The sequence below is a fragment of the Mizuhopecten yessoensis genome, unplaced genomic scaffold (assembly GCF_002113885.1).
Source record: "Mizuhopecten yessoensis strain PY_sf001 unplaced genomic scaffold, ASM211388v2 scaffold1171, whole genome shotgun sequence".
NCBI lineage: Eukaryota > Metazoa > Mollusca > Bivalvia > Pectinida > Pectinidae > Mizuhopecten > Mizuhopecten yessoensis.
The window spans coordinates 37,001-50,662 of record NW_018403913.1 but is presented as its reverse complement, the minus strand read 5'-3'; the positions used below and the strand labels follow the sequence as shown (position 1 = coordinate 50,662).

The following is a 13,662-nucleotide window of genomic DNA, read 5'->3' as shown; positions in this document are numbered from 1 at the left end:
CAATGGTTCCCCATCAAATTTAATGTCAGCAGTCATGACAGAGACATCATTGTCAGCAGTAGAGTTCACTCCTGATCGAGCTGATTTATTCAGAAAGTAATCAGTGAACTTGTTTGACAAGTATTTTTCAGAATTACAGCTTGATAGGATATTTTCACCTTTTTGACGCGTTAGGTTTTTGGTGAGTCTAAAAAACTGTCCATGATCCTTACCACATTTTTTAATTCTTTCAAAATAATATGCCTTCTTTGATTGAATGGGAAGTGAACCAACTAGTCGACATTGTTCCCTATACATCTGTTGTTGAACGGTTAATTTGGTCCTTCCCCACGGTCTCTCTGCTTTTCTACGGCTCTGTTTTTCTACGCGGAGATTTTCATTATACCACGGGGCATTCGGGCACCGAGCGACAGTTTAAGGACACTAAATTCACAGGAATAACTGACTTACAGTGACCAGCTGTTGTTGGCTTGATGAAATGTAGATTCTCGTACGATACTGATGATGTCGGAATCTGTGTGGAAGTACCGTAACGAATCATTTTAGGTGAACCGAACTGCGTTTGAATGTGTGCATGAGAAGGTGCGCGCACGTGCACTGTAAGAATCGGACAACAGTATTTTTTTCATCGTCTAATTGAATCTGTGAAGATGTTTTAAGACTTTTGTTGCGTATTTCAAAAGTAAATGAATAAATTTATAATAGATTTATAAACTTCCGTGTGATAAGCAATTGGCGGCCTCGTTTTGAGCTAAATTAGTGGCAGTCATTAATATATCGTTTTCATATTATAGCTCTAACGGGCCACCGTAAATGTCTACCGGTTTGTCGCCGCACTGAATCTATGTGAACAAAATGTATATGGTATGGTTAAACTATATGGTTTCACTTTTCATAACAAAGAGTATCATATTTTGTTTGCATCTGATTAGCAGCTAAAGCATTCCAGTGCATAAATAATTTAAAACATATTCACTGGAGTTTAGAAATCGGTGACCTTCAACAAGGTGACAGACATCTCGACAGGATAACATAATTTGATGTGAAATGCGTTTAACTTTCCGCAACACCTATCACAGTGCCAGTACTTTTTTATCAATGGCCCTTCTCGGATCCTGTTGTGGTCTTTTCATTTAGTTTCAAGTTACTTTGTTTTATTGTATATCAAATATTTTTACTCACCTGCCTCGAAGTGTCTGTAATGCTATGTTGTGGTTTCGTACGTCAGTAGTCTATCAACTATTTGTATGTACCACCTGTGCCAAGTAGTCTTAATATTTCACCAGCAGATACCTTGAACGGTTGCGGAACACTTAACTTACTTTTAAGGTTACTGTGGTCTTACATGTTAACGTTTCAAACAACATTATATAACAAAAACACTTGTGTATGCTATAAAGACCAGAATTGCATTTATTTATATAGACAAAACCTTACAAATTTAGTCCATTAGTCATAGCGTAGAAACAAGTAGTCATAACATGTAATTCTATATGTTTTAGGGGTTAGATCGACTTTCGGTTAAAGCGATAACTTATATAATAATATATGAATAAATAGATTGATAGATAAATCAATCAATAAATATTAGGCATGTTGTACATTGAACTACTACTCATCTGAAGTCATGTCAGCTTATCTATTAAATTAACACTTAGGCAAGTTTTAAGACACCACGGACAAAATCCATCCCCATTTGAGATAGAGAGTTGGGCTGAGAAATCGTGCCGGATGAGAAAACGTGTCACCTTTGCCCATATGTTTTGCACAATTTTCACCCGTGTGAGAAATCGTGCAGGGGTGAGAAATTGTGTTGCGAATGCAGTATTTTTAGCACGATATCTCACCCAGGTAAGAAATTGTGTCTGGGTGAGAAATCGTGCCGTAACACCCGTTCACTGTGACAGTCTGTGTGTAGAGTTTCTTTACAAGGGCGACCTATAATGCCAGTCTCACTATTTTTTCATCGATGATTTTTGAAACGAATGGATCTGTTTTATTTATTGACGTTGTGTAAGCATTATAAGACCATTAAAAAAGTGAAAATTTAATTGTTTAATTCGTTTAATTGTTTATTTTAAGATCAATATTTATGTTCCGCTTGCAAGGTAGACTTGCTGATTGAGGATAACACAATGAATAGTCAATCCAAAAAATATAAACGAATAAATCTAAAATAACACTACGTCGAAATAAAGATAGTAAGCATACATGTAAATAAGACGTCTACAGCGATAACGTAATGGGAAATGTCGCTATTTAGCATTTGAAGATAGAGTAATATATTTCATTCTATATTAATTGAACTGTCTAGATTTCTCCTACAACAACTAAACGAAGATAGTAAATTAAGATATGGCTTGCGAATGCTGTGCATGGTTAATCTTTAGAATCACACTGGGAGTTGTGATCTACGTTTGGTGTTAAAACAACAGCGAGAGTCGTGGTCTACGTTCGGGTTTAAAAGCCCAGTGGCAGTTGTGGTCTACGTTTGGTTTTAAAACCACAGTGATAGTTGTGATCTATGTTTGGTTTTAAAACCACAGTGGTAGTTGTGGTCTACGTTTGGTTTTAAAACCACAGTGGTAGTTGTGATCTACGTTTGGTTTTAAAACCACAGTTATAGTTGTGATCTACGTTCGGGTTTAAAAGCACATTGGTAGTTGTGGTCAATGTTTGGTTTTAAAACAACAGCGATAATTGTGGTCTACGTTTGGTTTTAAAACCACAGTCGCAGTTTTGGTCTACATTTGGTTTTAAAACCACAGTGTTAGTTGTGGTCTACGTTTGGTTTTAAAACAACAGCGATAGTTGTGGTCCACGTTTGGTTTTAAAAGCGGAGTGGTAGTTGTGATCTACGTTTGGTTTTAAAACCACAGTGGTAGTTGTGGCCTACGTTTGATTTTAAAACCACAGTGGTAGTTGTGGTGTATGTTTGGTTTTAAAACAACAGTGGTAGTTGTGGTCTACGTTTGGTTTTTAAACCACAGTAATAGTTGTGGTCTACGTTTGGTTTTAAATCCACAGTGGTAGTCGTGGTCTACGTTTGGTTTTGAAACTACAGTGATAGTTGTGGTCTATGTTTGGTTTTAAAACCATAGTGATAGTCGTGGTGTATGTTTGGTTTTAAAACCAAAGTGATAGCTGTGGTCTACGTTTGGTTTTAAATCCACAGTGGTAGTCGTGGTCTACGTTTGGTTTTGAAACCATAGTGATAGTCGTGGTGTATTTTGGTTTTAAAACAACAGTGATATTTGTGGTGTATGTTTGGTTTGAAAACCACAGTCGTAGTTTTGGTCTACGTTTGGTTTTAAAACCACAGTGTTAGTTGTGGTCTACGTTTGGTTTTAAAACAACAGCGATAGTTGTGGTCTACGTTTGGTTTTAAAACCACAGTGGTAGTTGTGATCTATGATTGGTTTTTAAACCATAGTGGTTGTTGTGGTCTATTTTTGGTTTTGAAACCATAGTGATAGTCGTGGTGTATTTTGGTTTTAAAACAACAGTGATATTTGTGGTCTATGTTTGGTTTGAAAACCACAGTCGTAGTTTTGGTCTACGTTTGGTTTTAAAACCACAGTGGTAGTTGTGATCTACGATTGGTTTTAAAACCATAGTGGTTGTTGTGGCCTACGTTTGATTTTAAAACCACAGTGGTAGTTGTGGTGTATGTTTGGTTTTAAAACCACAGTGATGGTTGTGATCTACGTTTGGTTTTAAAACCACAGTGGTAGTTGTGGTGTATGTTTGGTTTTAAAACAACAGTGATAGTTGTGATCTACGTTTGGTTTTAAAACCACAGTGATAGTTGTGGTCTACGTTTGGTTTTAAAACCACAGGGATAGTTGTGATATACGTTTGGTTTTAAAACCACAGTGGTAGTTGTGGGCTACGTTTGGTTTTAAAACCATAGTGATAACCGTGGTGTATATTTGGTTTTAAAACCAAAGTGATAGTTGTGGTCTACCTTTGGTTTAAAAACAACAGTGATAGCTGTGGTCTACGTTTGGTTTTAAAACAACGGTGGTAGTTGTGGTCTATGTTTGGTTTTAAAACCACAGTAATAGTCGTGGTGTATATTTGGTTTTGAAACCATAGTGATAGCTGTGGTGTATGTTTGGTTTTAAAACCCCAGTGATAGTTGTGGTCTATGTTTAGTTTTGAAACCATAGTGATAGTCGTGGTGTATATTTGGTTTTAAAACCATAGTGATAGTTGTGGTGTATGTTTGGTTTTAAAACAACAGTGATAGTTGTGGTCTACGTTTGGTTTTAAAACCACAGTGGTAGTTTTGGTCTACGTTTGGTTTTAAAACCACAGTGTTAGTTGTGGTCTACGTTTGGTTTTAAAACCACAGTGTTAGTTGTGATCTACGTTTAGTTTTAAAACAACAGCGATAGTTGTGGTGTATGTTTGGTTTTAAAACCACAGTGGTAGTCGTGGTCTACGTTTGGTTTTGAAACCACTGTGGTAGTCGTTGTCTATGTTTGGTTTTGAAACCACAGTGGTAGTCGTGGTCAATGTTTGGGTTTTAAGTTTTTGCTGACATAAATTACAGTTAAGTTTTTGTTGATGATTTTGAAGTACATTAAAAAATCATATGCTCTCTTACTGCTGATCACTTTAAAACTAATCTTATACGCTCAGCTGTTGGTGTTTGTAGACACTCAAATGAAGACACGCTCCTATATAGTGCAATAGATAAATGGAACAACACTGGCATATGTTCAGCTATTAATGATTTACCAGTAAACTTCTAACCACAAAGAAAATAACTTTTCGATGCAGGAAAATTCAAATGTATTTACTTATGTCCATCACTTTATATCTTGCACTCTTGGTTGTATACTAGCTTGCTCCTCTTATCACATTCCCTATCTACGTTTCCTCCTACCACTGGGTATATTTATATATCCAATTGTATGTTCCAAATTAAATAATAAGCATATAGTACTTGATAACTTGTGCGTAATCCCACAATATTGTTTTCGACAATACAATCATTTTAAACTGAGACAAATTTATTAGAATGGTCTTAAACTTTACTAGTCGTTTCTAACGTTCAATTGAGTTAGTGTTAGGTCTGTCCAAACCTTGAGTCGTTATTGTTGAGTCAATGTCAGGCCTGTCCATCCCTTAGGTATCCATGGTTGAGTCAATGTCAGGTCTGTCCATACCATCCATGCGGTCTGTCGATGACTCCGTATATTGTCCAAATGGTCGAGTTTGTACCCATTAAACGACGAATATCTGGTCACATGAAATATTATTAAATATCTTTTTAAAACACATTTTGAGACGTTCCCGAAGCAAACACTATGTGGAAATATATCTCCTAATTACAAAGAGTTCTCTAATTGGCCCCTTACATTCTGGAGGTGTAGCCTCTTCCTGTGCTGGGGTTACTTAAACTGGTGCTGCCGGATACCTGGTTCATCCCCCCCCCCCCCCCCCCCAAAAGAAAATGTAGAATATTTAATAAAAAAAAATGATGATGTAGAAAGGTTACATAAATATCAATGCCTACCTCACAACACATGTCCTCATCACTGCCTATTAATAAAATTTGATGTTACCATATGAACGTATTGTATATTTTTACCGTTGTGTTGAAATTTCTGCAGCTATTGCAGTTTTATATATCGAGACTAAAAGGTCAGATTATTTTTGTCATATTTAACATTGTGACGTTTATTATCAAGTTACAGTAAAATGTCCCCGAATATGACGTATTTCATGATATCGATAGAAGTTTTTACATTTGCCCGTGTTGCTGGTCTGCACGAGAGTACGTGCATTTTGCCCGAAGATAGATTATGTAGGCCGCCATGAAAATGATTAAAGCTCCAAGGAGAGTCACTGTTATCCAAAATACCTTGATCGTGTGGCCATCTGAAACAAATACAAATTACTATACGAGTAAGTGTTGTTAAATAACATTTTAATATGATATATCGCACTGACCTTGTTATCATTGGTACCAAACTAATTGATTAAAGATGTGTATCACATGTTTATCAGTTTGCCCACATGTTGAAAATAATTCTTCGTGAGATATGGTTTGTTTAATTAAGTCCACTCATCTTATAAAAATTATATCATTGCGTGCCCATTAAAAAAATAAACATATGTATATTTGGTTGTGCTTTATATTATGCTTTAATTAAGGTATTGGCTGACCACGATTAAGGCAGCATATCTAAACGTTAAATATATACTTATGTATCCTTAAATTTAGTGGACGCAAATTTTGCTATATATGAATACATTTATTCCCACTCTTGGACATGTCTTAATACATGCCACACTTAATATATTTCAGACTTGATTCAAATTTAATAGCGTCAAAAAATCACCAATTTCTACCAAAACCTAAGTTTGTAAGAAGCCATACAAGGGAAGTAACCACAACTGATCTAATACAGTAAGAAACAATATTATAATACCGCAGTTCGTTTGATTTGGTGACTAATTACAAGAACACATGAAGGGGAGTATTCTGGACGACTTTGGTAAAAAACGAAACAAATGTCCATAACTCTCAATGGCGGGACACTGAACCCGATTTTAGTCATCTATATTCCACATTTTCAACCTGAACACGTATACACAATTTGGAGTTTGTAAGTAACAGTATATGAAGTAGGTCCCGAATAAAGTGATGCAAAATAAACTAAATATAGTTATATAGTTTAACACTGTACTCACATCAAAACACATTGACAACTGAAACTGAACTACTTCATGAAATATAGGATATTTCCTGAACAATGAGATTTGTGGACTGACTGACTAACTGACGGAGCGCAAACTTAAAATCTCTTCCGTAAACCCGCCAAAGACTAACTGATTTTATAACAGAAGAAATGTTCTTTCTTTAAGTTTATAGAACCTCTCTTATAAAAACCTTGATCAATGCGCATACCATGCAGATTTGGTTGCGATTAGTTGTGTACGCACCTTTCTGTGATGACGTTAAGGTACACTTTTTATCCTCTTCAGTAAAAGTTGTACGCGGGAAATTGTGGCAGATCGGGAAGTGCTTAGGTGGCTTTGGTATTCGGTCATAAGAGCTGTTGAGGAGAATAGCCATTCCACCGACGTTGTGAACCTGCATGTGACAATGAAGAATCCAGAGATCAGGATTGTCGGCTTAAATCCTAATCACTGCATATCCGCCAGCAGGCACGAGAATTGTATCCTTCCGCGGGGGGTTAAGGAGGTTTAAACCCGGGATATTATCTCCGCCCCATGATTGGTTCCTCCACATTGCAGCGTTACATAAACTAGTTGTATGGTTACCATTACCATTGCAATTGATATCGTCGGTATTGGGACCTATATAATGTCCGGTCGTACTGTCGTAATTACCGAAAACTACTTTTAGTACGTAGAAGGAATATCCGTGGAGGTGAATGGGATGAAAACCCCCGGCACCTTTACCCATGCTCATTATAACTAACTGCACGACATCGCCGTAATCCAATGATAGAGTGTGGGTACACTCACACACCTTCTCCTCGCCACATTCTGTCCTATCACACCCGGACTCTATCTCGCGGGGCTGTGTCAGTGCCGACACGGGCGGTAGTTCGAACCTTCGTCCATTCACAGAAGACGGTCCGTACCCATCTATCCCAGGAAATGCAAAATTAAGAAAATATTCTCTGAATCGACCATCAGACGCCAAGGGTACAGGGTCATTGATTTCAAACGCTTCAATATTGTCAACCTGCAGGCAGTCTATAAAAGCATCTTCCGGAAAGTACGGGAAAGGCCAGTTAACGACAAGACATTTGCTATCAACGGAACAAGGCCTGGGGAAACTTACAGGTTCATCATCTTCTGCTTTTTCATACCTCAATATGGCATCTGCCCTATGAATCCGATCCGCTTCAATTTCTAAAGTACGTGCTCGGATCCGGTAGTTCTTAATAGCTTGATCTGCTGTCAGTACAAAGTCGTACCGTTCCCAAGCTTGAATGACGAAAGACTCAGCGAGAATGGGCCGAATATCATATCCGTCCGTTGCCACGAGACTGATGTTGTGATTGTCTACTGATATTCGGAAAGGATAGAGGTTGTCTGCATTTATAACTAGAAATCTGTACTTTTGGCCCTGTCGAACCTTAAAAATACTGAGAGGGGCGTTGTTGTGTTCTTGCGTAACCCAGTTGATGTAGTAACGCCCTCTACCATTTATTATAGCTGATGTCAAGAGAAGTGTCGAGTAAAATTCACCATCTAATGAATAGGAATTTTTCCATTTTACGCGACTTTCATATATGCCATCGTTTTTAAACATTGTTTGATCCATATCTGCAGACCAGTGGTGATTCCATCCTTGAACCACTATGTTATGCTCAGCCATATTATCGTTTCGGTCTCGAACCACCAAAGCTCCATAGAGGCCCTTTGTCCGTTGTGTTCCAACATGTGAGTGATACCAATATGTCCCTCTGGGTCGAGCAATAAAGTCATAAGAAGCTTTTACCTGGCAGAATGGGACATTGTGTAATGAAGGCAACTCCATCCATCCAGGGGTACCATGTTGAGGTAGGCCATGCCAGTGTAGCGTTACGGTGTCCGAGTGGAGTTTGTTGATGACGTGGACCACAAGTCGCTGTCCCTCGTATACAATGATAGGCGGGCCTGGCAGAGTGCCATTGGCTACAATCACCAGACGTTCTTCCTCCCACCCATCGGCAGTGATGACCTCTCCTGTTGGAATTGGTGTCGCATCCTCAGGGTCTGTGACATTATATTGGTACAGCTTTCCTTGATATGGGTATACTTTCCATTTTAATGGATGTGTCATGGTTAGCCGATAGTCCACTATTAAACTCGTCTCACAAATTGTGTAGTCCCTTTTACATATAAAACCAAGTGCCGGCAACATAATGGCTTCTAGAACTAAAATCCTGGTCGCTAGCGTCCACAACATGTTTCCTTAAATGATAACACGTTAGATATTTTGTACTTATCTTAATTATATGATTTGTTGTTCAACGTATTAAACATAAATAGCTTGTTAATTTATTTCGATATGAAAAACAACAACAATGTTATAAGAATTAATTAGATAAATATCAGTATATGTTGTGAAGATTAAATATCTGGTAAGAATAACACGTTCATGTATATTTACCATGTATGAAAGCGATAAGTTTTAGAATAGGAGCATGATGTTATTACAATGTATATTAACACAGACAAATCTGGGATTGATAGAATCTTCCCCTACCTTTAGGCTGTGGTAGAGAAATTTCAAACATTGGAGATTTCTCTGTTAACTCTCAAAGCAGGGAACACTTATTTTCTCAATCCTGTCATTTCAAGCACAGCGTAAGCGACAGTAAGCTGGCATGTTTGTAAACAAAAACACCTATAGCGTACGGAATTCGCATTTCACTATTATTTTTTTGCGTCACAATTGAGCGCGTTGTTACCTGCACGAGACAACTCTCTCTAGGTGGTGATCATTTCATTGTTTCCGGGTTAAAACAGATATGAAACTGTGATAGGTGGGATAAAATTATATGAATATAACATATGAAATATGGAGACATAAAACATCACCATAATGTATGAGACGATAATGTCCTGAGATAGATATTATATGTGTTACACTGTAGACATTTAGATAAAGATGTGATTTTCTTGCAAAGAGACATGGTAAGGTAATGATACTCTTACAGCGCATGTATGAATGAAAAATGAATACAACAGCATTGATTTACAGTTGTAATGTATGGTAACACTGAGGCGTAGATGGTAGGAGAGACGGATCTACAGTTGTAATGTATGGTAACACTGAGGCGTAGATGATAGGAGAGATGGATCTACAGTTGTAATGTATGGTAACACTGAGGCGTAGATGGTAGGAGAGACGCTGGTTATTATTATTTTCTACGTTTCACAGTGACCTTGGTTTTAAACTCTGTGATTTGAGCTACATAAAAAAATTTAAAAAAATATCACTGCATTGGTAGTTGAGAACTAAAATCGACTGTTTCCACCCAATAAGCAAACTGTTAGATTGTATTTTCTGCGTTTCACAGTAACCTGTTGTTATGAACTCTATACTCTGTGATACATAAAAAAAATAAAAATCTATCACTGACATTGGTAGCTTAGAACTTTCTATCGACTATTTCCACACAACATACACAGTCACATTGTAAAATGAATACCTTTTACTGAAAAGGTAGCGAGTACCATTGTACTTTGCTTTATATGTATATGAACATGTAGGAGAAATATTCTCATAACTACAAACTGCAATGAAGGGTATGGTAAACTTGTGTCAAAAATTATATTTATCCTCTGATATTGATCGAACGATGTACGGCAGACAGTATAAGACACTAGCCAAGCAGTCTGAGTGATGGCGATGTTCAATTATGTGAGTTCATTTTGTAACATAATTCTAAAGATCATCAAAATAAAGCGTTTTACATAGAAAGTTGACACACGTAAGTTTTATTGACAAAATAGAACAAAGCATTCCTTAAGCAATTCTACAATACAAATACTATTNGAACAACATTTAAATCGTGTGAAATTTACAATGATAAAGGTTGCCAATGTCTTTACTGAAACGAAGGATTTATATATGATGGTTTTTCACTTCTGACACTGTATATGTCTGCGGTTATTGAGACTCCTTTGCTTGACCATCAGACTTGACGATTTTACGTAGATGGAGGATGTAGGCCACCATAAACAACATCACGAGTCCCAGAACTGTCACCGTAATCCTGTAGGTTTTCATTGTATACCAGCCGTCTGTAAATAAAAAGTTTCGTGTCCAGCCTATTAAACAACTGATAAAATCTGTTATATGAGATATGGATATTCTACCCGAGGAGTGGGGTAATTTGGGTCTTTGCTGCAATTTGAAGCAACATACTGTACCCTAGGGGTTTTATGTCTAATAAATAGTTTACGCGTCTATTATATACAAAACATGTGGATAATGTCTTCAGTAAGGTAAGAAGGTTGAATTTTCATGAAGTATCCTCTATTTAGCTTGCATTTTACACCTAAAGTAATGAACTAGCCAAAAACACCAGTCGTATATGACAATTATTGTTATGATAAGACCTCTCTACAACAGCACATATTCAATTTAAAAGCAGAACCTGAAAAAATGGCGAGTTTTCATATTCCTTTGTCTTTGCAACAAAATCAAATTTTATATGCATTATCATTCATATTTATGTTACTTAATTATAACATCTAATAACTTTTAATAACCTAAGGAGTCAGAACTAATATGCACATTTAGCGACGCCAGGGTAGGGAAATATTTATTGTGGTGCGCCTTTTATATGTACTTACCAAAGTCTTCTGACTGTCTACTACATGCATCAATCTCCTGTTTCATCACAGTGTATGTTGTTGTCGGCAACACCTCAGCTCTGCTTGTAGGTGGGAAGTTATGGCAGATCGGAAAGTGCTGAGGTGGCTTTGGAATCCTGTCAAAAGAGCTGTTTAGGAGTACAGCCATGCCTTCGATGTTGTGAACCTGCATATGACAATGAACAATCCAGAGTCCAGGATTGTCGACCTTAATCCTAATAACCACATAACCGCCAGCAGGGACAGATATTGTGTCCTTCCGAGGAGGATTTAAAAGGTTTACATCCGGGATGTTACCCCCGCTCCAGGATTGGTTCCTCCATGTTGCTGCGTTACAAAAACTAGTTGTATAATTACCGTAACCTCTGCAGTTGATATCGTCGGCGGCTGGACTAATATAGCGTCCGGTCTTGTTGTTGTAAATACCAAAACCAACTTTAAGAACGTAAAATGAATATCCGTGGAGGTGAACGGGATGAAAACCCCCGGTACCTTTACCCATGCTGACAAGAACTAACTGTACGACATCACCAAAGTCCAATGACAACGCTTGAGTACACTCACATTCCTTCTCCTCGCCACAATCTGCAAGGTCACAAGTTGATTCTATCTCGCGTGGCTGTGTAAGTGCCGACACTGATGGCAGTTTCAGTTTCCGTCCATTTACAGAGGCAGGACCGAATCCATTTACACCAGGGAAAGCAAAATTGAGGAAATACTCCTTTAAGTGACCTTCAGACGCCACAGGCGCAGGATCCTTGTCAACTAAAGCTGTAAGTTTATCAACTGAGAGACAGTCTATAAAAAAGTTTTCAGGATAGTACAGGAAAGGACAGTTGATGACGAGACATCTGCTATTACCAGAACAAGTACGCGAGGAACTGGTAGGTTCGACTTCTGGTGCGTCCATATACCTTAATATAGCGTCTGCCCTATGGAGTCGGTCCTCTTCAACCTCTAGAGACTGTGCTCTGATCCAGTAGTTCCCAACAGCTTGATCTGCTGTCAATACAAAGTCGTAACGTTCACCGGAGTGGAGGATGACGGACTCGGCCAGAACAGGCTGAATATCATATCCATCTGTGGCCACGACACTGATATTGTGATTGTCGACTGACACTCGGAATGGATAGAGATTGTCTGCATTTATAACTCTAAACTTGTACATCTGGCCCTGTTGGACCCTGAATATGCTGAGAGGGGCACTGTTGTGCTCCTCAGTAGTACCGTTACTGTAGTGACGCCCTCGACCATTTATGATTGCTGAAGTCAGAAGAACATTCGCGAAAAAGTCCCCATCAAATAAGTAGGAATTTTTCCGTTTCACGCGATCTTCATAAATTCCACCCATTTCATATTTCAATTGATCCATATCTGCAGACCAGTGGTGATTCCATCCTTGAACCACTATGTTATGCTCAGCCATGTTATCGTTTCGGTCTCGAACCACCAAAGCTCCATAGAGGCCCTTTGTCCGTTGTGTTCCAACATGTGAGTGATACCAATATGTCCCTTTAGGTCGAGCAATAAAGTCATAGGTGAACCTTTGACCTGGCAGAATGGGACATTGTGTAATGAAGGCGACTCCATCCATCCAGGGTGTACCCTGTTGAGGTAGGCCATGCCAGTGTAGCGTTACGGTGTCCGAGTGGANAACACGAGTTATCAACCAATCTGATAATTAAAAAGCTATCATCAGAGAATTCACATTCTGTATTATGTTTATTAAGCGAGATCAAGAAAGTTTCTTATAACAAATACCCATAACTTTTTGCATGCATAAGAATTCGCACACGAGTTCTAATTGAAGATATTTTTTATGAAGCTGGAATCAGAGAGTTTCAGAGAGTTCTGATTCTGTTTGATTTATGAAACGCGATACTGAGAACTACATATATACAGACTCTCTCACGAGTTCCCATTTCATGTAGTGTAGTTTTCATGAAGCAAGCTTAAGAAAGTTTCATGAAAATCAGATAGTATAATAATGAGTTTGGTTACCGCAGATGTGTGACGTAATTGTATTACTCCTTATGAATGATACGTTACATGCTTCATATACAAAAGTATGTGATCGTGTAAATACACTTCATTCTAACCTCAGTATGCGATGAATACAAAAAAAAACCAGGTTTCATGAATACCGTCTGTCTGTCTTGTGTATACCCAAAATAGTCCTTCAACTGCCCATATCATAATCAGGCCAGAGAATAATGCATTCATGACAGTAATATTTATTAATGGTTATTGAATGGTTACGAGTTTATATAGCGTGATGGAGATATGGCCTAGATAGGA

At 38.0% G+C, this 13,662-nt stretch overlaps 2 protein-coding genes across 2 annotated transcripts; both read right to left on the bottom strand.

Annotated features, from left to right (window-relative positions):
* Positions 1-7,153: 7,153 nt before the first annotated feature.
* LOC110458073 (laccase-like) lies at positions 7,154-8,818 on the bottom strand. Its single transcript, XM_021509632.1, has one exon. The coding sequence runs from the start codon at positions 8,816-8,818 to the stop codon at positions 7,154-7,156; it is 1,665 nt and encodes a 554-aa protein (XP_021365307.1).
* Positions 8,819-10,563: 1,745 nt separating this feature from the next.
* Positions 10,564-13,286, bottom strand: LOC110457774 (laccase-9-like). Its single transcript, XM_021509170.1, has 3 exons — positions 13,277-13,286; positions 11,344-13,038; positions 10,564-10,788 (listed from the first exon to the last, which is right to left on the bottom strand). The coding sequence occupies exons 1-3, from the start codon at positions 13,284-13,286 to the stop codon at positions 10,655-10,657; spliced, it is 1,839 nt and encodes a 612-aa protein (XP_021364845.1). The 3' UTR covers positions 10,564-10,654.
* Between the last annotated feature and the right edge of the window lie 376 nt (positions 13,287-13,662).

What these genes read in the sequence shown, in the direction of transcription:
- LOC110458073 (XM_021509632.1), bottom strand. Translation starts at nt 8,818, where the DNA reads ATGACACATCCATTAAAATGGAAAGTATACCCATATCAAGGAAAGCTG.